We start from the raw sequence: 27709 nt of genomic DNA, 5'->3' as shown, positions 1-27709 counted from the left end.
ATAACACCTTCTAGAACTAACACCAAATATAGAAGTCCTTTTCATCATAGGGGATTGGAATGCAAAGGTAGGAATAATAGGCAAGTTTGGCCTTGGATTGCAAAATGAAGCAGGGCAAAGGCTAACAGAGTTTTGTCAAGAGAGCATGCTGGTCACAGCAAACACCCTCTTCCAACAACACAAGAGATGACTCTACACATGGACATCACTAGATGAAATCAGATTATGTTCTTTGCAGCCAAGGATGGAGAAAGCTCTCTGCAGAGACCTTGGGTAGTTTTTTCTTTTTTTGCTATTAGAGAAAACTTCCTGGAAATATTTAAAAAAATAAAAAACACCGGTCTTGATACTCTCTTATTTCTCTAGACAAGTCGTTAATTTGAGAATCAGAATGGTACTTGAATGAGTGTGGGAAAAGTGAGTTGATGAAACTGGGTGACCCTGTGGCACAGAGCTGTGGAGCACAGATAGTCTGCAGGAACCTCCTCCTCCAGAGACAGAATGGAATAGTACTATGGCCAGAAATTTCGTGTTCTCAGGACCTGGCCTCTTTTTCATTTGTTTTAACTGGATGGCAGTGGAATTAACAGTGGACACTCTTGCTCTCAAGTATCTTTTCCTCTGCTCCATGCAGCCCACCTCCTTTCCATTCAGGACAGAGCTCAGAGAAACTAAGTTTCACATTCTTTAGTTATAATATCACTGCACTTCTTTTTTCCTGAGACTATATATTCTATTCCCAGATGCAATGTGGGTGTTCCCCATGCTTTTCTACTTCATACATACAGTCATTTTCTAAGTTCTTCTAGACATGGTCTTACTCTTTGATGTTGTGCCTATTTCTGTTTTTTATTGAAGAAAAATGTCACATTCAGTTTCTGGGGTATCTAATTTTGCTCTTATGGTGTATTATATGAAGTTATAGATGGTTGATTTTATTTATGGGTTTATCTAGATAAAACTTTAGATGATAATAAAAGAAAGGTGGAAAGAAGAGACTATCAGTCTACACGCACCACCCTTGCCTGCCTTTTAAAGTCAGATGAGATGGCTCTGTGTGACTTCTAAGGTCCTTCCTACTCTAGATTTTTCTCTCACTTCTAGACTCCATCATAGATTCATAAAAACAGAACCGTTTTTCTTTCCAGAAGTTACCAATCTTACCTGTTGGATTCATGAGATCATTGTAATATGTATCAGATTTCAAGTCTTATTATTTTTTTCCCACTGAGACAAAGATTATTTTCTATAAGAATTTCCACAGTGAAAAATGTTGGCTAGGCACTTGGCTTAAAACTCCTTCCGCAATTTTTTTCTTTTTCTTTTTTTTTTTTTTTTTAGTTTATGAAGCTCATTTTGGAAAGGCAAATTTTCTGAGCTGTAATAAAATGAAGGTCATGGGTCTAGATTCTGATAAAGATGCATGCATACTAAGTCACTTCAGTCATGTCCAACTCTTTGTGACCCTATGGACTGTGGCCTGCCAGGCTCCTCTGTCCATGAGATTCTCCAGGCAAGAATACTGAAGTGGGTTGCATGCCCTCCTCCAGGGGATTTTCCCAACCCAGGGATCAAACCCACATCCCCTGCAGCCCCTGCATGTGGATTGCACATAGATTCTTTACCACTGAGCCAGCAGGGAAGTCCCTCTGATGTAATACTTGCTACTTAAGAAATGTGCAGAATTTGAAGCGAAATAGCACTCTACTAGAAATCTGTGGGGCTTTCCGGGTGACTCAGTGGTAAAGAACCCACCTGCCAAGCAGGAGGTGCAGGTTCAACCTCTGGGTTGGGAAGATCCCCTGCAGAATGACATGACAACCACTACAACATTCTTGCCTGAGAAATCCCGTGGACAGAGGAGACTGGTGGGCCACAGTCCATGAGGTTGAAAGAGTCAGGCACAACTTAGCGACTAAAACAACAATAACAAGAAATCTGTGTATGTCTAAAAATAATTTAACTGATTTCATAATGTAAGAGCAAGTTTCAGAGGAGTTATTTCTTTTAAAAACAAACTTAATCAGACTTAATAAGCAGATAAATAGACACATTTAACTGATTTCATAATGTAAGAGCAAGTTTCAGAGGAGTTATTTCTTTTAAAAACAAACTTAATCAGACTTAATAAGCAGATAAATAGACACAAATGGTGTCAATACATGAGAAACTAGATGTGTTTGCATATGACTGGGTGTCGGAATTCAAGAAGGCTTGGTCTTTAGACTACCATCTTGAGATATTTTAGGAAAAGCTAGGTTGAACTGTATACATATTTGAGTTTAGACTTTAAAAAACTCTCAGTTGGAGTTTCACCAGTAAAAGAGGAAAATATAAATGTTCTTCCTCGTGTATACATATTCCACCACAAGTGTTTCCACACCTATTTTACTTGATAGTTTCCAATGATTGAAGGAGACTTCACTACTGAGTAGCTGTTTGTCAGCAAGTGTGACTAAAAATCATTTAAAAAGTATGTGTGGGCAGATTCTCTTTTTTAGGTCCAAATATTTTCTTAGGATGACGTGGAGACTAGCTAAATCCTATATGTAGAAGTAATCATATTTTGTGCATGATAATATCTGGTCATTGTCATTGTCTATATAAAAATAAAGGAGTTATGAATAATTTTTAATAAAGTGAATTATACAACATCGTTTGTACTTGGCTTTGGTCATAAAGCAACATAGGGAGCGTGGGCAAGGGTTGTGCACGTATACACACACATACACACATACAAGCAAACAGGCACAGAAACTCAAACACTCTGCTTCATTCTTTTTCCTTTCTGAGATCAATCTACAATGTCAGTAACTCTATTGAGATAATATAAGATTTTTTTCCCCTCAAAAGTCTGCCAGGGAAAACTTCTAATCAAGTGCCTCTGAAATGTTTATAAACCTCTGAAATCCAGTAATGATGGTATAATAAAGGTAAGTTTTGGGGGAAGAAAATGCCCATCCAAAGTAGAAAAACTACTGGCTAAAAGTCACATCAAAAATGTATTTTCAAGGATAATTTCCATTTAACTGATAGGTTTTTCATAAAAAAATTATAAAATATTTAAAAGAGAAGACAGAATATTCAAATAATACTTGTTTTTTTTTTTTTTTTCCAACTTTACAATCAAGGAGTTGGCGTAGATGCTGTTTTTTTTTTTTTCAGTTCTAACATTCTATGATTTTTGTCAACACAAGACCTTAAAATGTATCCCACTGTTTCATTCAGATGGTTAGAACAAGTGGCACAAAATTGTGATGTGTGACAATATCGCCCTTTTAATTTACAGATAAGGAAGTCCCAGAGAAGTAATACGCATATCCAATGATACTCATCCATTAGGGTATCAATGAATGTCACTGCTTCCAAATCTCCCTAATTAGCAAATATTTTGTTCTGTGTTATTAAGGACTCAAAATTCCCTCCCCACCCCTGGAAATGCTCTTTTAGTAATCATGGGGTGAGGCCAAGAATTAAGAAACAACTCTCAATATTTGACTTGTAATTCAAGTTAGGAACCACAGCCCCACGTCAGATACCTGGGATAGATACAGTGAAGGAGAGGAGTAGCTGTGTCTCACGGCCCGTGGGCAGGCTTGTGTTCCATTGTTACACAGAAGCATCTTCCTACCAGGTTCATCATCTTATGCCATAGTCTCCCACCTCCCCAGTGTTTTCTCCCTTTTAGATGAAAAGCATATTATCTGAGTGACATCATTTGATATCTAGGGTACTTTTTTCCTACAGTCTTCCTATGGAAAAGGATATTCCTGGAACAAATAAGAATTAAAAGACTGGATCTGTAGCCCTTTCTTATCATCTGCTCCAACCTCATGTTCTAAAAGTTTAATTCTGCTCAACTCCCAGAAACTGTTCTTATTGGAAAATATGAATCTGGCCATCACCATGCAACAGTCTTGAGCCTTTAAGGCAGTCTGGGATTCAAAAAACAACTACTATACCTCAAATCATACTGTGATGAAGTGAATTTTTCTAAACTGCTAGAATGTATCACAAGGAGAAGGCTCTTTGAATATCATTGTCATAAGAATTCATTAACCTTTCGGTAGTAAAAGAAAAGCTTAAATAGAATTACTATCTAGTAATGTAGTTGGCTTTATACAGAGACAATGGACAGCAAAGTTGCTTCTAAGATCATTCATGTAGAATTCCAAGCACCTCAACGTTCATATTACTGTCAGCTCTCAGTATATGGATATTCACTGTTGGCAAATTGTGACCACCGAAAAAGTTTCTGCCCCTTATGCTACCCACAGATGCCAAAGGTTAGATTAAGGCTTTTTGAATGTAGCACACTACAAAAAAATACAATTCAGCTCTCAATGAAATATTGTTCCTGATTTTGTTAATAAAAATCTGAAATAGTCTCTTATCTACTAATTTCAGGGAAAAGGTTAAAAAAGGAAAAAGTGAATAACTTACCTCTCACAATATGTATTGCTCCAAATGCTGAAAAAAAAGTTTACTAAAATTTTGCCAAAATTAGAATTCAGCCTAACTGAATTTATTTTTAAACCATATTTAAGGTATGCTTGTTACTGAAGTTGTCAAAATAAATTAATTGTTTAGTTATGTTGTTTATAAAGCAGTCTTAGGCCAGCTCTGAGGATCAAGTATACAGTGAAAGCCATAATAGACTGCTGAATGATATTATGTTTTTGTGGATATTTTATGTTTGTTTTAGAAGGCTGATCTGTTTCAACTATTTAAACTCTTTATTTATTAATATTTAAAAGAATAAACAAGGAGACCAATGGTATTAATCTATCCTTATATGGGTTAAGAAAATGAGTTGGCTGTAGAAACCTACTAACCTTAGGTATATGTATAGTTAGTTTTCTATGTAGTTGGGGCCAAGGAAGTGGTTAGTTAATATATGTACCTCAAACGCCTTAAGTGGATGCCTATTAAAAGGTACAAAAAATATAAATAATACTGTATATTTTAAAAATTTTTAAATAAACACAAAGAATATATAGGTATATATGTTATAATTTCAAAGTCAACACTAGCACATAAGTTTTACTTATCTAAATACATACTGACATTTCCTATATCAACACATGCACCTACAAAACACATAGCCATGCACATAACCTTGCTTTCTGCCACTTGCAAGAAAGTCAGACTATACAATATAGTACACTGTTTCAACTTAAATCATATTGGCAAATTAATGAGGATGGCATTAAAAAATTCTGATCTAGGAAATCAAAATACAGGAAGAAAATTACTCCATAGATTAAAAACACTGAAGACTGATGGGAAGTTAAGGTTTAAATTGTCCCAGTAACCTTGAAAGATACAGAAGAGACAGAATTGGTTGTAAACACTTGGAATACTCTGTTTGGCAATTGGGACTTTCGTAGTCTAGCAATTCAGGTCAGAGACTTAGACCATCGAAGCTTCTGATCACAGAGGAATGGGGAAGTTGTGGGCAGTTCTCCGCAAGGCAGGGGGTGCTGAAGGAGATCTAGATGCCCATCTGGATGGGAGACGGCGATTTGCTGGTCTGGCAGGTCGGGAAAATCCTTTTCCAGGGGAGGATTTCACTGCCATGGATTCCTAAGACACAAAAGAAGACCTTCACCTCACCATTCAGGCACCAACAATGAGCTTAATATATTATGGATCCCAACTGTAGGATTAATATATTACCATGTTTACAAGTAAGAAAAATTAAAGAAGCTCTTTGTCTAACATTTGTGGTCTGGGATGTTTTAATCAAAACAACTCACTTTGAATATGAATATGGCATTTGCTAATCTTGTGGATCTCATCATACTAAGTTTTAATACAACTAATTTCTTCTTAGAACCAACTATGTAAGTTAATCTTATGTTAGAACTCAAAGTTTATATCAGGTAACATTGATATGATGGAACTAAAATAATCCTTAGTGGAGTGTTAGGATATTTCAGTTTTTAAAAGATAATAATTCATGAAGAATTAATTTGCATCCAGTTACTTTATGTCATTATTGACACTTTTAGAGATCATAAATGAAAGGGACACAAACCACCAAATGATTTGTCTGATGCTATCTTTTTTTTGTTCACTAAGAACCACTCTTACTATCAATCTTTCAAAAGCTTCAAAGTTATCTTTAAACACCTTTAAAACAGAACTTTGTTCTTTTTTAAAAATATGTACTTCTGGCTGTGCTGGGTCTTAATTGGGGCATGTGGGGTCTTTTGCTGCTGAGTGGGCTCTCAGTTGCCATGTGTGAGGTATCTCTCTAGCTGTGGCGCTTGGGTTAGTAGCCCCTTGGCATGTGAGATCTTAGTTCCTGACCAGATATCAGACCCACGTCCCCTGTATTGGAAGATGGACTCTTAACCACTGGACCATCAGGGGTGTCCCAAATATAAGAACTGCTCTTAAGGATCTACAGTAGAGGACCCTTCTCAAACCTCCAATCATTGCAAAAATGGGAAATATTTAATAGCATTTGTTAATGAGAATTTTTGGCTGATTATTGTACACATGCTTCCACTTCCATGCCCTTCCATCTGAAGCCAGAGGACCTTACAGGTATTTATGGGCTCAACTAAACAACAGACATACAAAAGCAGGATAGTTATTTGCACTTTGGGCAGACAGACAAAGCTTCTGATCAACTGGATGTAAACTGATATTTTGTAGGACTTGAAAACCACATAAAAATTTCTCACACCAGAAGGAGGCAACTTGCATCATTTAAAACTATGCTGCATACACACTGTGCTCTGTAAAACTAGGATTTTCAAAGTGTTGCCTAATTATAACAATATGTCACCTTGTAACTTTTTATAAATTATGTGTATAAGGTACTGATGCATAGCTCTTCATTATAAATACAGATCTCTTTAACCTCTTTTCTCCCCTCTAAGATTACACTCTTTTGCAAGCACACTGTAATAAAAAAAAGGTAACAGTTTATTTAAATACCCATTTTGGGTGGACAATTTCCACACAAAGAATTTATACCAATAACAATGACTTTAAATTTTTTATGCTATACTATCATTTTTTTTCATATACTGCCTTTTAGCTCCACAATAAGAGAACTTTATGAGGCACTATTTTAAATGATTTTTTTTTTTTAAAACCAAACTCATATTCATGTGAATAATCCCATGAGGAAGAACACAAATCAAATTCTGGGAATGACTGAACTAATCATAGCTAATAACAGAAAAATACAAGTTATTTAAAAAAATACTTTCCATATACTTTAAAAAATATAAACACTTTAGTAGGATAAAATTCTATAAATGAACAAACTCCCATTCAGAATATTCTTCAAGAAAGAAACACAACAAATATTTGATCATTTTGTTCTTGAGTCCATTCTTTACATTATATTTTCTGCTATTTCAGAATTTAAATAAAAACTGTAATGTGCTAAACCCAGACTTAAAAACTAAACTTTTAAAAGTTTGCACTGAATTACAATCCTAAGGTTTATATTTACTCACAAATGAAGGGTCAAAGAGCCAGAAGATGTCAAAACATTTGCCTATGTTCTATTTATATGAATGGGCAAATGACTGAACTCTGAGCCATTGCTAAATATGGATGCAGTTCCACCAAAATATGTTAAATTTCTTTCTCACCTCAGTTACCTTTTTCCGATCTACTCCTTGCTTCACTTGCTGTGCTCCATGCATTGCTGTCTTATGCTCAAGCTCTTGTTCTATTTGGAGCTTTTCGAAATGCTGACCTAATGTGGCTCCACCACTGACATCAGAACTACATTTGGTCCAGTTGGCCTGGAAGCATCTAGAATTCTCCAATGCAGACCCCGTGGATGTCTCATAGGTTTTCAGCAGCTTTTCCACCACACCATAATTTGATCTGGGGTCTGCTGACCTTGGCCGGCCAGACAAGTTACTTGGTCTCCAGTCATGCTCGTGAAGCATATTCCGGTAACTGCTAGGGCTTACGGGCTCCTGGGTTGGTCTGAACTGGCCTGTTGTGGGTTTTTTGGAAGAATCATCAGGCACATTTTCCCTGGGCATAGGCATGGCAGCACTGGTTTTCAGAACGTCAGAAACACTGTCACTGTCTGAGACGTTGGCTGTGCACGCAGTCAAAGTCTCACAGGGCTGAAGATCTTCAGACGGTTCTGAGCAGCTCTGGCTTTGTTGTACAGCATGACAATTTCTATCTGTTCTAAATACGATTCTGTTAAATTCGTCAGTCTTTTTTGCCAGCTTTTCATTCCCGGTCGTCTTTTCAAAGCCATAACTGCAACTTCTCGGTGGGCCGCTGCTCTGTGACGCTAAAGAGCCACAGTCATTGCTTATATGAAGATTAGGAGGAGATTTAGCAGGGTGATCTGGAATTACCTTTTCATATTTTGGCTTATTGGGAGTAGAGCAGACTTTCTGAAACCACAGTGTGGAGGGGCTATTTTTTGCACAAACCCCAGTGTTGCACGACCACATGCTAAGTCCAACATTTTCCTTATATGAAGGCTTGTTATCTACTTTGGCTTCTGGTGCCAAAGAAGGAAACGTGATACCATCATTCAGAGTCTTCCCTTCATTTAGACCCAGCAGAGGCATCTCATCGTGCTTCCAGAAGAAATGAGGGTGGCTGTTCTTTTCACCTCGACCCCCTTGGGCCACCCAGCTGCTGTGGTCTAAACATTCCTTCCAACTTTCATGGGCTTGTGCACAATATGAGCTGGGAAAATTTCGAGATGTGCTTCTTGGAGGAGGAATTGGTGGGGTTTCACTTCTTTTCAGGTCAGTTGTATCAATTCCATCTTTTTTCTTGGAATTGTTCTGGAAAACATTGGTATAGCTCAGATTTTTTCTGTTTTTCCGTTTCTCATTTTCTAAACTGGTTGAAGGAATGCACTGGCTGTTGTTGATCATGTGATCTCCACGAGGAGTATTCATTACATTTGGTGTTTCCTGGAGAAAAGAATCTGACTTCATCCTAAAAATTATAAAACGTGCTATATTAGTGATGACTTTATGATAAACTCTTAAAAGACACTAGGCCTAAAACAATGGATTCTATTATAGGAAAAGGAGTCACAACTTCCTTAAACAATACTTTTATATAAATTTCCTAGTACAAAACTTCAAGTCACTTTTGCTGTAGGATAAAGACCACCATTCAGTGTTGTATTCAAAACTATATACATAGTCTGACCCAAACTGTCTTTTTAACTGTATTGCATTATTTTCTTCTATTACCTGAAACTTCACCTACACTCAGACTCCACTTTGAGTAGTCTCTTGGGTGTCTCCTACTGGTGTTCCCATTTTCATAGGTTTTCTCTTGCCATTTCCTTACCTCAGCTTGGCCTACTGAATTCCTATTCATACTGTCTTCTGAGCTCAATCTCCGCCCCTCAAATTTGAAATAACATTCTAAGAAATTAATGAAATAACATTCTATTTCATTCCAGAAATCTGAATCAAAGCACAGAGACATGAGAAATACCAAATGGGAGGTGTTATTTGGACAAGAAAGAAAAGTGAGCTTTTTTTTTTTTTTTTTGGATGAGTAAAGGACATAGTTTTTTTAAAAAGCTGCAGTAAAAATCATGTGGCTGCTCAAGCTACAGTGAGTAATTTGGTATAGATGGAATATAAAACAGAGTGGGAAAGGATGATGACAAATAAGAGAGAAACACTAGGTCAAATTGTAATAACTTTGAATTACATATTAAGAATTTTGAGCTTTTTTTTCTAAAGGCCATGAAGTGACAGTGAGAACTTTATACCAGGGATGGTTTGTAAAAGCAAATTGGAAAGTAAGAATTCTCTGAATTACTGAAATAAAAACCTAAATGTAGCAATATTGTGGGTTCACAAATTAACATTAATTAATCATATTGATAAATAGAAACCACATTTATACCTATTTAACTTCCATTATGAAACAGCTTATAAAAAAGTGCAGATGAATACCTACTAGGCAAAAGCTAAATGGGAAAAGTGGAAGGCAAAATTATGTGTAAAACATGGTTGGGTAAGTCAGATCTGTTGTAAATCAGTACAAAAATTCTCTCTGAGCTTCCAAAGAGATGAAGAAAAATAAGGGTTCACATTGCTATAGCTTCTAAGAGAAGTACGCTGTCCCACAAGGAGATAAATGGTGATTTTAGAGCAATCCATCACTTAACTTGTGGAGAATCCAATTTATTTTTCAATTTGGCCTTCGAATTATATAGGTGTTTCTGAACTGAAACAGCATTTTTACAGCACTGTGTAAAGATATATGTGTGTATGTATTTACAGTATGTTGTTCAGAAAATTATGAATGCTTTCATTATATACATAATAAATGTACAGAAATAAATAATTCAGAATATTTCAGCATAACATCCTTTATAAGATTAAAATGCTACATTGTTAAATTTGACACAGCTTAAAGATGTATTTAACTAGGTTAACCCAGCATACTGTTCCACTGGCCAAATACTCAAAACAAAAAGAATGCCATTGCACACACTTGTTAATTTACTATTTATTATGGTGAGTGTTGGGGTTTTCCAGGTGACTCAGAGGGAAAGAATCCACCTGCCAATGCAGGAGGCACAGGAGACGTGGGTTTGATCCCTGGGTCGGGAAGATCCCCTGGAGGAGGGTATGGCAACCCACTCCGGTATTTTTGCCTGGAAAATTCCATGGACAGAGGAACCTGGTGATACAGTTCTTAGGGTCGCAAAGAGTCAGACACGACTGAGTGACTGAGCACAATGGCAAGTATAACTAAACTAAACATCAAAAAAAGTAAAGTACACCTAATAGTCAAATTATGAAGAAAACCAGAGGATTTACTTTAAGAATTAATGAACACAGAAATGTACAATTTAAGCTTTTATCTCCTAAAATAACAGATTTTAGTAACATTACTAAATCTTGCTAACAGAGTGTTAAATGTGAAAGGTAATTTCGACTCATTAACTTAAAACAATATTCGTCTTGATTTTTCAAGATAAAAATCATCATAGATGTACCAGCCTACCTTCTGTGGTTATTAGACCGCTTTCGAATTTCCTCTTGAAAGTTGCATAATTCTTCACTAACTTTGGCAAGTTCTTCAAGAGCCTTTATACATACAAGCAATAGCACGTTAGCCCTTTGAAATGTAAATATTTCTTTAGAAACAGTCCAAGGCCAATCCCGTCTTACTTACTGTGTTGAGGGCGCCAGAGCAGCTCTTGTTCTCTGCCTCAGAAGTCCTCAGGTCAGGCCGGGCCTCACATTCTTTTTGGTTGTCTCTGGCTTCAGAATCCATATACCCTACTTTTGATTTTTTGATTGTTTTTTGTTCCTTGCACACTTGATTTCTTTCCCTGAGTAAACTCTGCTCTGTTTTACCTTTTTTCCCCAGAACATCCCTGGGATGTACCCCTGTAAATTTACATTGTCCTGAATTGGGGTAATCTGGAGAAGATTCCATTTTATCTCCAACAGCCTTCTCACAATCAAGATCAATGACCTTAGCACGTTCACTCATGTTGATTTTCCTCCGACGCTTTACTTCATGGCAGAGCTATAAGGAAAACAAAGATAAAAATTTTCCCCCAACCCACTTTCTCAATAGTTTTGATCCTAAACACAGTGTTCTGAGTTCTCTCTTTCTCTCTCTCTATAGTGGGTCTTCCCAGGCGGCACTGGTAGTAAACAACCCACCTGCCACTGCAGGAAATATAAGAGACTTGGGTTTGATCCTTGGGTCGGAAGATCCCTTGGAGAAGGAAATGGCAACCCACTTGAGTATTCTCACCTGGAGAATCCCATGGACAGGGGAGCCTGGTGGGCTACAGTCCCTAGGGTCAGACATGACTTAAGCCACTTAGCACGCATGCATACATAGACTGCTCCAGGGCACTAACGCTTATGCTTCCAAATCATGCTTCTAAAATCTAAATTAGCTGGAGGAACTTTTGATGAACCATAAAGACTACATGTAGTAGGGCAAAGAAGGTAATTTCTATTTTTCTGAGTAGAAATCAACTCATTCAAAAATGACAGAAACCTGCAATTGTATATAGATATCATAATGACACAGAAGCACTGTTAACAAAATTGGAAGGACCTCAATCAATTACTGGCTGCTGCTCCCGCCGCCAAGTTACTTCCTTCGTGTCCAACTCTGTGTGACCTCATAGACGGCAGCCCACCAGGCTCCACCGTCCCTGGGATTCTCCAGGCAAGAACACTGGAGTGGGTTGCCATTTCCTTCTCCAATGCATGAAAGTGAAAAGTGAAAGTGAAGTCGCTCAGTCGTGTCTGACTCCTAGTGACCCCATGGACTGCAGCCTACCAGGCTCCTCTGTCCATGGGATCTTCCAGGCAAGAGTACTGGAGTGGGGTGCCATTGCCTTCTCCCAATTACTAGCAACGTACTTTAATTTAACCGACATTAAGGCCGTATTTTTAAAATATATGATCCTACTTGTAAGTCAACATTGAACTGTCTAAATGACTGACAATCTCACATAGTAGACTGTAATAATTGCAGTAATCTCACAGTCTCTCAGCTCATTCTGTCCCCTAAGTAGTTGTTTCATCATCAAAAGATGTTTCTTTAGGAAGTTATGTGGGTGAGGGGTAGGTAATCCTCAGACTTGGTTTTTTTTTTTACTTCCAAGGTTATATACATTCAAAAAAAGTTTCTTTCTTTGTCCTAATTAAAACAAATATGACCCTGTCCTATGTGATACAATTGAACTCTAAGGCTTTGATCATCTATTAGTTTATTAATTGCCCCAAATTAGTTCTTGAGGATTTAGTTTAACCTGCAGGCAATTAGTGACTTTCTCTTCAGGCTTGAGTTCTGGGGAAACCTGTCAAATTCGAAAGGCTGCCAGAGAACTATTAAAGCAAATAACTCTACATTTTACAGTCACATCCTATATCTGCATGAGATCTATTAATCAATTATTGCTACTCAATAATTACCCAAATGTCAGAGAGAAGCACTAGAACATATTTAATGCCTGAAGGATATGGACTGCATTTATTGCCCTAGTCATAAATTTGTCATTGGATGAAGTCAGGATAGCATCAAATTGCCATCATGAATCAACTGTTTTGGCTCCTGTAAAATTATCTGTACTGAACTGCTGTGGACATTATAATTTTGGCCGACCTTGAGGGGTATAATAAGAAGCAACCCTTCAAAGCACCATGCTAAATCTAAGGATGTTCTTGGTGGCACTGTCCTCTTTTAGAGGAGTCATGGGTGAAAACAAAATTGCTTCAATGTAAAATCAGGGACCAAAGTGCTATTTCTGGGAAATTAGTCTCCTTTTGTTTCCTGAATATTGAGAAATATGCATCTTGTAATTTTTTGTTACTTGCTAGAAAGATGGACTTGCTGCATGCATTTTGCAAAGGATCCTTCCTCTTGTCTTCACTTCATCTTTCTCTTCTCATTTAGAAATACTTTGATTAACATAGAATTCTATTTGACTTCTTAAATTCTCTTAGGGACTTAGGTGAAGTATGAGAAAACAAAAAACATTATATTATTGATGGGAAACCATTAATTTTGTGTAAGGAAATCTGTTACTTGGTACTTAGCTGTCTTCAATGGGTATCTGATCATTCAAATAAAGGATACAAGCAGGAAATATGGCAAAGTGATTAAAAAAAAAATTCCCAGGTGTCTAGGTTTCAAAGATCCAAGTATCTACATCTTCACTTTGTAACAGCAAATGCAATGATTGTGGCTAGTGGCTGAATAAAGAATCATTAGCATCTTAATACCCAATACTGATCCTCTCTCTGATCAGAATACTGATATACTTACTTGGAATCACAGAAGTTATAAGCATGCACTTAAAAATGTTAAATTTTCTAGCATATGACTTAATAAGTTGTGTCTGATCTAAAACACAGAATTCGTGATAAATAAGAAAGAAATACAGTCTCTTCGGGTGGTGCTACTAGTAAAGAACCTGTCTGCCAAAGGAGGAGACATAGAGACACAAGTTTGATCCCTGGGTCGGGAAGATCCCCTGGAGGAGGACATGGCAATGCACTCCAGTATTCTTGCCTGGAGAATCTCATGGACAGAGGAGCCTGGTGGGCTATAGTCCACAGGGTCGCAAGAGTCGGACACAACTGAAGTGACTAGCACGCACACATACACACGCTTGTAGGATCTTACATTTTTTCCAAATGTAGACTTTTCATTTTAGTTAAAAATATTGTCTTGACTTTCTATAACATGTGAGGACAACTTCCTGTTTTTCCCAATGTTTTCTAACCCAGCTTTGTAGCTTCTAAGCAGGAAGATATTAAAGGTACATTATTATAGGTACAAATACTGGGAGTGGAAAGCTGAGAGTGGAAAAGAATACATACATACTCTGTCATTTTATATAAGGAACTTGAGAGTATCCATGAACTTTGGTATCCATGGGGGTTCCTGGAGCCATTTCCCATGTCTACTGAGGGACAACTATATTTTTATGACAAGGGGGACACAATGCTAGTCTTCAGGTATTGTAGAGCACCCTCTCTGGGTGGGTAGTCTGAGTAAGCACATTATCCAACATATTCTCAGGTATGGTGCTGTACAATGCAAGCATCGTGACATAAATAGCACCACAGCTACTATCCAAAATAAAGAAAAAATATTCCAGTCTGTCAGTATTTTTATGGACTATTGCCTAAGTTTGAAGTATGTTTAATCCCTGTTAATTGACAAAGCTAATATCTTCCACAGATGGAATCTGCAGAGCTGTCAGAATAATTATTTGACAATATCAAATTTAAATAGAGAGCAGACTATCTTAGCTACCATCTTAAGCTACATGGCTTAAACAATTGGCTAGACTAATCCTGACTCCCTTAATTATTTTGCTCAGATGCTAGAATTATCTGAGACTATTATTAAATGGATCTTCCAAACCTTGAGAAGCCAGTGACCTATGAGTTCAGGTTTCAAACTGGCATTGTAGATTCTGATTTAGCCATCTCCTTTTTGATCCAATAGAACTCTGGGTGGAGGAATTAACAGAGGAAGCAAAATGCATTTTCCAAACTATAGAAGGACAAGAAGTAAAGTCTCCTTTCAATCTGCAATCGTCTACTACATGCCTGACTTCTCAGTTGGGTTTTACAAGAACAGTCTAATGACTATGTGTTAGTCACGACTCTTTGCGACCCCATGGTCTGTCCATGGAATTCTCTAATGGGTTAATGGCTATTCTTTTCTTAGTTTTCCTTTTAACATGCCAATTTGTATTTTATTCATAATCAATTACATGGCTGTTAATAAGAAAAATATTTGCACTATAAACACACAAAGAATTAGCTTTGATTGCCTGTGAATGAAGGCCAAGGAATCTGTTAAAATAACTGCCTTGGCAATATGCACAAACCATGTAAATCAACAGCAGGGATGTTACAAGAAAGCAAGATAAGTATAAATAATTTTCAGTTGGAACAAGCCTGAATATATATCAGTGCATATAATTAAGGAAATATTCAAGGTGTAACAGGCTGAAGAGATAAAATTACTATTTGTATCAGATTCTGGGCATGTCATTTTTCATAAACTCTTTTCTAATAAATATCCCAATAAATGTGGTGCACCTTGCCAAGATAAATATCATGTCCACTGTCATTTTCTTTTTGATATACAACACTCCTTTTGGTTATACAAAAGGAATTATCGAGTACATAATTTCCTTTAGGAGACATTATTCATACATTATCTTAGAAAAGATCTATTTTAATGCCCAATTGTAATACTCCAAAGGTATGTTCCACTAGTTATGGTTTTCTTTTATTTTCACACTGGGCTCAGCATTTGAAAACTCATGCAAAATACATACCTCACTTTTGATACCATCAGCATTTTGGTAAAGAAAGAGTAAATTGACAGATTTTAGAGTTTTCATGCAAAGTTATAAAATAAGTATAGTCTCTACACTACCAGTGGGTTAGGTTATGCTATTTTCGGTCTAGTAAATATCACTGAGACATGTATCTTTTAGGTGGAATTGGAAAGTAAAAACAGTTTCCAATACAAACCAAAAAAGATTTTCATTTTGAGTTTTAAGTTTCCGAAGGATTCAAACAAATCAACATGTACCTCTTCTATCTTCTTCTGCATTATCTTCCATTGACTTTCCCATTCCTTTCTTTCATTGTCAAACTGGTCCAGCAATTCCATCTTCTCTTTGGGCCAGTTAGTCTCTGAGTTCTCCCACCGCTGATGCAGCTCCATGGCAACCGTGTGTTAGTGAAGGGGTGTTTCTGCTCGTCTCTGCCTTCTCTTAACTGTTTCTTGGAAGCTTGGAGTTGTTTTATTTGAAGCAGTCTCACTTGCCTTTAAAACAAAGCCTAATATAAACATAACAAGAGAGAGTTCCAAATCCATGTGCTTTCTGGAAACATTTTATCAGATTGTCAAGAGCCATTGACATAAACAAACCAAAGGAAAATTGGACTCAAAAGAAGAGATGACAAAAATATCTGCTTAAGAAGAGAATAGCACAATCAAAAACAAACAAAAAAAAGTATTGTCCAGGGTTTTTTCCTTCCTCTTTCTGAAACCAGACAGCAAAATTACAGTGGACAGGATGGTTAAATGCATGTGTGAGATATAAGTATCCCTTAAACTAACTGTCTAATCTAAAGATAGAATTTTTCATGGATATTTAAGATTGGAAGTACGAAATTCAACTGGATAGTCACAGCTACACAACTGTGGTAGATTCTTCTGCAGTAGAATTACTCCTTCTGTTCTGATGCAACCAGATTATATAATCTTGTGATATTTAAAGTCCTGAGACAGTACTGCGCTACAGTCTTCATTTTATACTGAAGAATTAAATCTTGTGGCAAATAAGACCTCAATGTTGGTAGTCAATCTGGGACTGATGGTATCAGCAAGAAACTAAACTAAAGCATGGAAAAATATTGTCATTATTTTATTTCATCAAATAAAATATTAGAGCAGCAAAATTATTCTGAAAACCATGTCAGAATTTATCCATGCTCTTTTTTCCTTCTAATAGACTAGATATCAGAATGCATGTTCTGATACTGAATTTAGAGTATTGAAGAAAATGTTTTGATCACTTTGCAGGGAAATCTTCAATCATACTAAGCACTGACTGAAATAATTAGATTTCTAGCATTTAGGGCATGTGTACTCAGGATTTTAAGATGCACTTTAAAATACCTGATTGGTAACTCTTTTATAACTCACCTAAAATTTCTGAGATTTATTTACTTACATTAGAATGGAGGATATCCACAGGGCTATTATAAAGATTAAATGACATGAATAAAAAGAGATTTGAGAAGGATAAAATTTCCTCTATTTCTTGTTTAAAAAAAAAACACCTTGTGCTGACTTCCACTGAAAGTATTTTTGTTAGTAAAGCCAGATACATTTTTAATGGGTAGAAAAGCACATTTAAAATGTTCAAATCTCCATCTAAGATAATCATGCCTATAAGAAGTCTTTAACTCTTCAACTTTTTAGGCCACGACCAAACAGCCTTAACTTACCAGGTGGCAAATGATGCTACTTTTAAGCTAATTCTCAAGAGTCATAGCTGCCTGGGTGCTAGCATTGTCAAATGAAGCCCAGAAGCCCACAAAACCAGGCAGTAAGCCCCAGTCTGCAGTCATAGAAGGCCGCATATTTCATATCCCAAATATAAACATTGAAGACATTTTATTTTTTTGTCAGGCGGTCCTAAAAATGCATATCATGTGCTAAACTGTGCCAAACATACACTTTTGAGCTGCAATCTATTAACGAATTATAATTGACTAATAAGGGTCAAAGAATATCAGTGCTATATGCAGGGCTCCACCCTCAAAAAACACCCTAATAATGTTAGGAGCTATATGGTTATTCTTCTCTCAAAAAATTTGTTACAGATACTTCGATCATTCTTACCTACTTCTTTGGCACACTACTGTGACTAATTCAGCCAAGAAAAAGAAGTAATTTCAGATTTAGCCATTAAAAACACTACCATGTCTCATTTTATCCACTTTTTCTAATCTCATTTTCCATCCTCTCTGTCCCCCATCCCTCCTTTTGCTACCCTCTAGTCCTATGAGACAGTGACCAGAGGTACGTGCCACAGCAAATGCAAGTTGCCCCAAAATAAATGTGTCAATGAAGACATAACATAATGAAGATAGTAAAGAATACACAGAATTTTGTGTCTTAGTGAATCTGTTACTGATTTTGATTACCTATTCATCTTCTAGGTTCATTTAATAACTATTCACAGGAAATGAAGAGAGTGCTAATTTTCAGAGAATACAGACTGCTTTACTATAAGTAATTAATTGTGAGCTAAAACTATCTTGCAGACCACTCCAGTGTTCTTGCCTGGAGAATCCCAGGGATGAGGAAGCTTTGTGGGCTGCCGTCTATGGGGTCGCACAGAGTTGGACACGACTGAAGTGACTTAGCAGCAGCAGCAGCTATTTAACATTAAAACTTCTTAGGAAGAGTGGAATGGTTTAAGATATCAAGAGAAAGTCACAAATTTAGCCAAGCAAGTGATATAAAGAGAGCAGAGTAATTTCAAGCTACGAGAAAACAGGTGCTATGATAGTCCATGTTTCATTCCGTCTTTAAACACTAAATGTACAGAAATCATCATAAAGTGTCTCCTACAATTATGTAGCAAATGGCTTCAATTTTTCTTTTCATTTCAAACTCTTCTTCAATCACTTTCATATCAGGGTTAAAGGGCAACAGACCCTTTTCTTTTTTACCTACCTGAAGAACATTATCCAGGAAAACCTTCAATCAGGCTTGCTTCTGGTAACAGGACTACACATGAACATTACCATGTTCCTGAAGCAGACAGAACCCTGCACTTAATTGCAAAGAGCCAAACTCATCACTGAATATGGAGAAGGATCAATCTAGAGAGCTTGTCCTTTCCAAGACTAGAGCCACATCTAGTGCCACAAAACCCAATGGTTATGGATCAAAACAAGCCTTTGAGAGAAAATTCCTATAGGGCAATGTTTGTTTCAATTTCTGTGGGTTTATTGTACTTTCCACTGTCTATGTCTTGCCATAAATGTCAAATATAATAGAGCTGAATATATTGCATTCTCCTCCAAAAATAAAGCGGAGTCCAAAGCGTTTTGTGAGGATTAAATATGCAAGAAAGAGAATGCTTAATCCAAGCACCTAACACTGTTTCGGATCATACTGGGTGCTCAATAAAGGGCTGGTTTCTTCCTCTGTCTTGTCTTCCTCTCTCCTGTCTCCCTCTCTCTTTTTTTGGTCTTCCGCTGCACCCTTCTTTCTTTAATCTATCTTCCTCTAGATAAAACTAAAATTTTGATTTAATTAGAAAACTCATAGAAGCAAGTGTAATTGTGTGAACTCATATTTATAATGGTTGTCCTCTGCCTTCAGTGTTTTTCAAGTATTTTAAGAACACAAGCCAAGTTAAAGATTTAGGAATTCTTTTATTGTCAGTAAAAATCTGAGTAGACAAATCTTACATAAAACTGTTCTTGTTATAATTCTCCCTAAATGTTAAAAAAAAATCCAACTAAGTAGGGCAATTTTGTAGGGACATAACGTCTTTGCCAACAAAGGTCCATCTAGTCAAGGCTATGGTTTTTCCAGTGGTCATGTATATGGATGTGAGTTGGACTGTGAAGAAAGCTGAGTGCTGAAAAATTGATGCTTTTGAACTGTGGTGTTGGAAAAGACTCTTGAGAGTCCCTTGGACTGCAAGGAGATCCAATCAGTCCATCCTAAAGGAGATCAGTCCTGGGTGTTCATTGGAAGGACTGATGCTGAAGCTGAAACTCCAGTACTCTGGCCACCTCATGCGAAGAGTTGACTCATTGGAAAAGACCCTGATGCTGGGAGGGATTGGGGGCAGGAGGAGAAGGGGACGACAGAGGATGAGATGGCTGGATGGCATCACTGACTCGATGGGCATGAGTTTGAGTAAGCTGCGGGAGTTGGTAATGGACAGGGAGGCCTGGCATGCTGCAATTCATGGGGTCGCAAAGAGTCGGACACGACTGAGCGACTGAACTGAACTGAACTGAACGTCCTGAAATGAAAAGTTATGGGGTAAAATGGCTCAGCTGATTCAAAAACTCAATTTCAGTGCTTTCTGCGGAGGACAATATAAAAGTTCTCTTTGTTCCTAGCTGTCAATCTTTTTTGCCCACAGATACTGGTATCTCCGTGGGAGAGAAGGAAGAATTTCTGCTATCTACACCACTCCCCAGGTCTCCTTGACTCTCCATTTCACTTCACTCTCTCCAGAGTTTCATTCAGAATAAAAATGTGTAAGAGCACATGTGAAGAGACAGAGGGAGTTGCATTACTCAGTCATGCACACATTCTTCCCCCAACAATTCTAAGTGAGCATTACATAATCCATTTTAGCCTACTTCTCCCTCCCCAGGCCGGAAGCCAGATTTGTAAGAGAGTTGTGAGTGGGTTCCATAAGTATGGTGATGAGAGGAAAATAAGTTCTGCTAACCTTCCGGCCCTACTAGGAAGCCAAATTTAAGAGCAACACAGGAATTTCACAACAAATCACTTCCATTCCCTGTGTTAGCCTCACGTGGGTCATGGGAACACTTCTTCATCTGAGGGATGCTCCACTCCTAACTACACCTTCATCATTATCACTTCAACCTTCATCTTCCCAACTAAAAACTGGATTTCAGCCAAACAAATAAAACAATGTTAGGAGAACCGACTCAACGGCAGCTTCTCCCTTTGGAGAGTTTTGTTCAGAGTTTGTTTCCTATCCTCTGATTTCCTTTGCCTAAACATGCTACTTTTCATATCATGGAAACGTTTTCATTTGTAAGAGGTTACACATTCCAATAGGAATGCCACACACAGTAGGTACTGTCAACCTCACAATTCCTAGAACAACTGTTTGCCTTGGAGATGCTTTGCTTCTTCTTAACTTTGAGGAATCAGGAATTCCCTTGTCTATACCCATCAAAATTATGCACCATTTGCTTCCGGGATTCTCCAGCCCTTTCTCCAGGCTATTAGGAATCACTTGCAACATTTCAACTGATTAACAGACCTTATTCCTCCCTTAGTGTTCACTGGCAAAGGCATCTTTCCAAAGAAAACCATGACTTGATTCTGTTACAAGGCAAAAGGGAATTTTTAAAACTGGCCACTTCAACATGTTCTTTATCTTCCAATAGGGTCAAAGGGATATTACCACACACAATTCTGAAAAATCAATTTTGCCTTTTCATTATCTTCATGTTCTCTCTTCAGTTATATATTCAAACTAGAAAATATCCAACCTACAGGCACACTGATTTTACTTAACTGATAAAAGCTTTGAAAAATACATTTGGCTTGCATAAACAAATGCCTAAACTTAACCAGCTTAAACAGTAGAAGACGTAGATTACAGTTCCCTCCTAACTGCAGATGAACCCATTATAAATGTTATGTACTTCAACTCAAATTACAGAAACACTGCTCATGCAGTGAGCAAACCATCATCTCGGATGAAACCACACTGATTTATTTTTCACTGCCATTTTCAAATGCCAACAATTTCAAAGACTGTGAACTTTACTCAGCAAATGTTAAAAAGTCTTCATCCTAATGAAACTATTTTTCAAATAAATAAATTTAGTGAAATCCTACAGCAGAGAAAGCGGTCTTCAAAGGTCTGAGAAGCAGTGTTTGAAAAACCGTCTCTCAGAGCTGATGGCACTATCAGTCCAGAGTCAGGAAATCCACTCACGGCAGCTGAATCCTTTCTTCCCTGGGAGTCAATAAAATCCGTTACGCACCCCGCCCCACTGTTTTGAAGCCCAGGCACTGATGCTAAATCAAGCAGATGTTGAAATCACCCACTACTTAAACAGTATCCACAGCTTTAAACAAGTCAGCAGCAGCCCCTCTCTATATTTTGCCACAATTACTCACTTGCTTTCAAACTGCCAGAAAACAAACATACCTTTTTGCACTGGGGAGAAATCCTACGGAGGTCCAACCACCGGTCAACCTAGCAATGGGAGGACAGCTGGTTGTTTTAGAGTGAAAAGTCTTTGAAGTCTTGGAGCAGTGAATCTTGCTTCTTTGCATGAAATGGGAATGTAAAATCAGTCCAACCATTCAACAGAGAGGTACTGACAAGTCCCTTTGAAACCTCGACCACTTTCACAAATCCAAAAGCTGCTCAGCCCAGTGTCACAGCAGCAGCTGAGACTACTGTGACGTCAGCTTCTCGGAGGCGGCCTTCGAGTCACCTCTTCCAACCAGAGCTCTGTAACTTTAGAGCAGCTCCTACTCTGGGTAAACAACTCCAGGTCCAGGACATTTTTAACTTTTCTAAGGGAGCCCAGTATTTCTAAACTTGCCAAAAGAGCTGGTGTTAATATCACACAATGACAATGGCCAATTTTAGATTTCACTTATTTGGAAAAGTTAACTCCTTGTTTACAGGCAAGAATCATCTTGCCTACCTCTCTCTTCCCCCCCTTTCAGAACTGCACTTTTTGGTGCCTTTGGACGTTGGAGTGCCACCTAAGTGTGGCAGATTTCATATATATATAAAATCTCAAAAGATTTGTGAAGATGCGTCAAACTTCTGTCTTGAAATAAGGTAGAAGTGACATACAAAGACCAGCCTCCTTGTTCTTTGTGATTCATTGGTAGCTTGCTGCCTATATCTATAGGGATGGTGACGTCTTTCTGCTAGAGAAAATCAGATACCATGGGAAAGAATGATATTTATTGCAGGAAGGAAAAAAAAACAAAAAACAATGAGATACTTGTTTTCAATTAAGGCATGCTGCAGCCTAATTCAGCAAATATGCTAGATAAAACTTTAAATAACAAGGGCTTACCCTCAAGTCCAAAGTCTGTGTGGTCCTTAAAGCACTACATATTCACTGCCACAGTATTTTGCCTGATTCCAGATAAATGGTTCATGGGGAGCTAAAATGTTTACTAAGTATAACCTGCTCATAGTAGGACTTTAGTATATGTAGGACAATTAAATGAAATCATACTCTGTGTTTTGAAAGCCCAGCATCATAATCTCAAAAGCAATTAACAACAATAGTAGTTATAGTGATAATAGTGATGACTCATGAAGAGTCTACTCTGTGAAGCTCTGTGCTAAGAACTTCTAATAGCTAATGTATCTTCATTCTAGTTCACTATTGCAGAAAATGTGTCTGTAGATATTAATCCAATTTTACTGAAAAAAAAAACAGGGCTCGAAGAGGCCAAATCTTGCTGAAATTCATAGACACTTGACTACACAGAGGAGTAGGTCTTAGAACTGGGTTCTCTAATTGAGGACACTGGAATTTTGTCACATAAATACTGGTTTCAAATTACTGCTACCACTTATCTGTGTGAACTTCAAGTTTGTTAATTCTGTAAAGGGATAATTTACTTGGTAAGGATGTTTTAAGAGTATGGGGGTGGGGGGAGGACTTACAGTACCAGGTACTAGGAAATGTTAGCTCATTCTGCCTCCATCCTTATCAGGACAGAAGGAAGATCTTGGCATGGGGGCGGAGGTGGGAGTTGGGAGGAAAGGACGATCCCCAACGCATCTCTATAGGATTATCTAATGCAATTGTTTCTCCTACCCTCTCGGTCACTCCAAAATTCTTAATTTCCATGTGTCTTTTGTAAACCAAATTCAGACAGTTTTCCACACCCTATCAGAACTTCAGATAATATGTAGCTAATTACAGAAAGAATTATATTGCTCTCTCCTCTGTACTTCACTCAACAGTACCTATTTCAATGTCATTTTCGATGGATGTTCCAGTAATTATTTTTTGCAGTTGTTTCATCTGCATCTTGTCATGGTAAAGTTGACCTTAAATTATATATAGAATAAAAAATGAGGGATGAAAAACTCATGGAATTTCACCCAAGTCTACCATTTATTGTAGTATTTACCAACCTTTTCTGTTGTATAATTTCATGTGTATTAGCTAATATTTCCAAGCTATATTTCATACCCTAAAGAAAGGAAGTAGTACAATTAGATGACAGCATACAAAGGCAATAAATATTCAGCACAGGTATTTCTGAACCTTCACACTTAAAGTTTTAAGAAAGTTTGTTTTAAGAAAAGTTCCTGCTGTTATGTACACAAAACAAATGGATTTTAAAGACTGATGCCAGTATGCTCAGCCATAGAGTAATATTCAGACATTTGGAAGTTCCTGACATTTTCAAGCAGGAGTCATAATGGCTGAAAACATTAGAGAAAAAATGGAGTTTGTTGCATAATACAGGTTACTTTGAATTCATTTAAATATTTAAAACTTCAAATGTGAAACTGACTCAAATTATTGCTCTATACATTGGAGAGAATTTGGAAGAATCATTCATACCTGATGTCATACCAATCCTATTTCAACATATAACAAATATGTAAAGAAATGCATATAGTAATACTTAAAGTAAATGTAGAAACACAAGCTGCTGTCAAGAAACAACAGAAAATCCTGGAAAGGGTTTGAAATGACCTGTATAAATGATGATATTAAGCCACAAACTAAAACATTTTGGAAAGGGGGAAAGAGGAATATTGAGAGCATAAATGTCACTAGGAGGTTTTCAGACTTACAGGTTTTCTGACTTATAGCCAGAAAAAACTGAAACTGTCCAGTCAAGCTTCTCATTTGTCAGCTGAGGGAAGAGGCCTCGATGTTATTTACTCAGGGTCACAAAGCCATTTACCAGCAATGTCAGGAACAGAATCCAGGTCTGCTAATTCCTGGGGGAGTGCCTTAAAGTTTAAAGTTCCAACGAGCTCAAGGTAAGGAATAAAACCCAGGGATAAGAGCTTTGGGCATGAGACACTGACTTCTGGCTTTGCCAAATCTTAAACTCATTTTTTCTAAGTCCAAATGAAGGGGTTAATATTAATACTTCATCTTCCAAGTATGATGCAGGAGTCATATAAGAGAGTATTTATCTTTATAGCTATTTATATTGAAAAGTTTGCATCATTCAATAACATAAGTCCTTGGTCAGAATATGAAGACAAAAGAATTTTAACTGAGTGATCGTAAAAAACCTGGGGATAAAAGCACCAACTTTGTCTTGAGCATACATTGCACATTTCATTTACAGTTCTCTATCTGAAGGATGATTTTGAAGCACCACAAGTGGTTATTTATTTCATCTCTTTATGCTATAACAGCTCTGGCCGTATATTAGATTGGGTGGCTTCTGATTTTCTTGCTTGTATAGTTTTTCAGGCCCTTCTTCCTTTACTCTTTAAACATATTTGCCAGCTAAAGGAGTACTGTTTTTCTATTTTATTGTAAAGAGATGGAAAAAATTGAAGGGATGACTTTGAAAAACTGAACTCATAGCATATTAAAATTTAGAAGCTATTATAGGTGGCAAATCTTAAATAACCCTTCCTTACAATATAGTATCTGCCCTTTGCAATTTTTAAAGTGCTCTATACAGGAACTCTCGGGACTTTCTGCTCATTTTTCTGAAACCAAAACTGCTTAAAAAGTCTGCTAATTTTATAAATTTTAATAAATTATATTTAATAAAATAAAGTGCTTCATGAAACATCTCAGTTGTTTAGTAGAACTCTCTTGAGTCTTAATCTTCCATTCTTAAGGAGAGGTCTTGGGTACTCCAATTAACATTCCACGTAATGAATATTTGTGAGCACCAACTCTGGGCCAGGTGTAGGGCTGGATTCTGAGGACTAGAAAAATAAAGCAAATCTTTGTCCTCAACCAGTTCCATCACCTCTGAAGATCCCCGCAGTAGCGACTGCAGCATGACTACCCACTTCCTGAGTATTCCTTGAAACAAATGAACAAATATGCAGCACCTCTCTTGGTAGTCCCCATAGCATTCGGCCACCGGGAGAACCATTCAGTGGTACTCTCAGGCCTTGCTGTACACTACAATCACTCAAAGAATTATTTTAAAAATTCTCCTCCAGAGACTTTCTGAACCAGACCATCCAGTGATGAGGCCCAGGTTTCTTAATTTTTATAATGTTCTACAGCTGATTCTGTCAAGTTTGGTCCTGTGTTATATGAGTCGTAGAATGACAGAGTGTGGACTCTTGTGTTGGTAAAAGAAATATGATTTCGATACTTACTAGAATCTATTTGGGGTGATTTATTTTCCATGGAGTTACATGTTCAGATTGTCATGTTCCAGCTAGTGTGCTGTTTTCCCAGTGCTGGATGTTTTTCCCTTAAAATCATGGGATGCTGGCTGTCTCCTCTATTCTGAGGGATGGCGACATGTCAAATATGCTAGCCAAGCAAATCTGTCATGGGGCTTATGTACAGGCATTTCCAGATGACAAAAATATTCAAAAGAAAGAGTTTCAAACTATCTGCTTTATTTTTTTTAAGTACTGGCCTATATTTTGAAGAAACAAAACATTTTAAAAACATGTTTAGTTATTTAGGACTAGAGACAGATCTTGCTGACGATTTTCCAATTTGTTTCTGGCGTCTCGCTGTATTAAATGTTTTTGTTATTATATTATTATTTGTTTTTGTCTCACTATATTATTTCCAGATTCTTAACTTGGGAAATGTTGATAGTGAGGATGATGATAATGTTGATAGTGATGACAATAAAAGCTAAGTGACACAGGGACTCTTCAGGAGTACCTCTCATTTCATTCCAGAAAAGGGCCTCGGAAATGCCTGTCCACCACAAGAGGGCCACCCTGAGACACTTCTAGTTTCAGCAGTACAGCAGGCTGAGAGGCCATTGAGAGGGCGTAATAACTTGAAGGACACAGGCATTAATTCGTATTCTCCCCACCCTGCCCCATCCCAGGGTGTTTCCACCCCACCTTTATCTTCTATCAGGAATGTTAGATTTATCAGCATTAACTGACAGCATTACATTTTAAGTAACTGTCTGATAAAATGCCACTGACAGAGGAAGCGATTACTGCCTAGTCACAACTTTGCTCAGAAAAAGAACACGAGAAATCCTCCAAAAGAACAACCCATCTCTCTAGTCTATTTGACTCCTAGTTCAAAAAGGAGGTAACAAAAATGTTAAAGGATTTCAGAAAGACAATTAATAGAAGCGCAGAGCACTGTAACAAGGAACTAGAATGGAAAATAGACACTTCAATTGTCATGATTACAAACCCATCTAAAAGAAAAGGAAAACAGCTAACACACAAAAAGGGCTGGAAGGAACAGTCAATATAGGTAAGCTTTGATCAGAGCCTGGGAAATGAAGCTGTTTTCTTTTTGGGTTGTAGAGCAGAGAGAGAGACAGACAGACAGAAAGAAGAACTGAATGAGTGGTGCTAGATTTTGAGGGGCTAATGTGAGAGGTCTTGATACCCAGGTGCAAAGAAAAGGTGGCATCATGACTTGAGGAGGCCACGCTAAAGGATCTGGACATGACGGTTCAGAAAGGGAGGCCCGCGGTCATACTTTAGATCCTTAACCATGGTACAAGACATTTATCTTGGTACAAAATAAAACTTAAGATTACATATTTAATATATCTAAAAATGCACTGATAACTTAAAAGAAAAACAATTGAAACAAGTAAAATATTGTAAACTGAACTTGAAAAATCCTCAACAGGAAATTTGGTTTCAACAACATTCAAAGAAATAGTCTCATCCTCAAGTCAAAAGAGTTACATGAATATTTTCTGAAAGGCTGAAAAACTGCTAAACACCATTGATTATACATGTGTATAGTAC

The 27709-nt window shown here is 37.3% G+C and overlaps 2 protein-coding genes across 4 annotated transcripts in view; both read right to left on the bottom strand.

Moving 5' to 3' along the window:
* Nucleotides 1-4945: 4945 nt before the first annotated feature.
* KIAA0408 (KIAA0408 ortholog) lies at nt 4946-16225 on the bottom strand. Its single transcript, XM_020878878.2, has 5 exons — nt 16087-16225; nt 11167-11526; nt 10996-11078; nt 7620-8952; nt 4946-5586 (listed from the first exon to the last, which is right to left on the bottom strand). Exons 1-5 carry the CDS (start codon nt 16219-16221, stop codon nt 5434-5436), a joined length of 2064 nt encoding a protein of 687 aa, XP_020734537.2. The 5' UTR covers nt 16222-16225; the 3' UTR covers nt 4946-5433.
* Nucleotides 16226-16233: 8 nt separating this feature from the next.
* MTCL3 (MTCL family member 3) overlaps nt 16234-27709 on the bottom strand; it is a 64045-nt gene continuing 52569 nt past the window's right edge. For 2 of the 3 annotated variants that reach the window (XM_020878876.2, XM_070449844.1), the window contains exon 9: nt 16234-16337. The gene's annotated coding sequence lies outside the window, so the exon portion shown is untranslated. Of the gene's footprint in view, nt 16338-21961; nt 22010-27709 lie in introns of all 3 variants that reach the window. The other variant, XM_070449845.1, reaches the window with a different exon arrangement.

Source organism: Odocoileus virginianus, chromosome 19, assembly GCF_023699985.2.
Source record: "Odocoileus virginianus isolate 20LAN1187 ecotype Illinois chromosome 19, Ovbor_1.2, whole genome shotgun sequence".
Classification (NCBI taxonomy): domain Eukaryota; kingdom Metazoa; phylum Chordata; class Mammalia; order Artiodactyla; family Cervidae; genus Odocoileus; species Odocoileus virginianus.
Note: the sequence above shows the minus strand (reverse complement) of the source record. Positions and strands in the feature narration are given on the sequence as shown.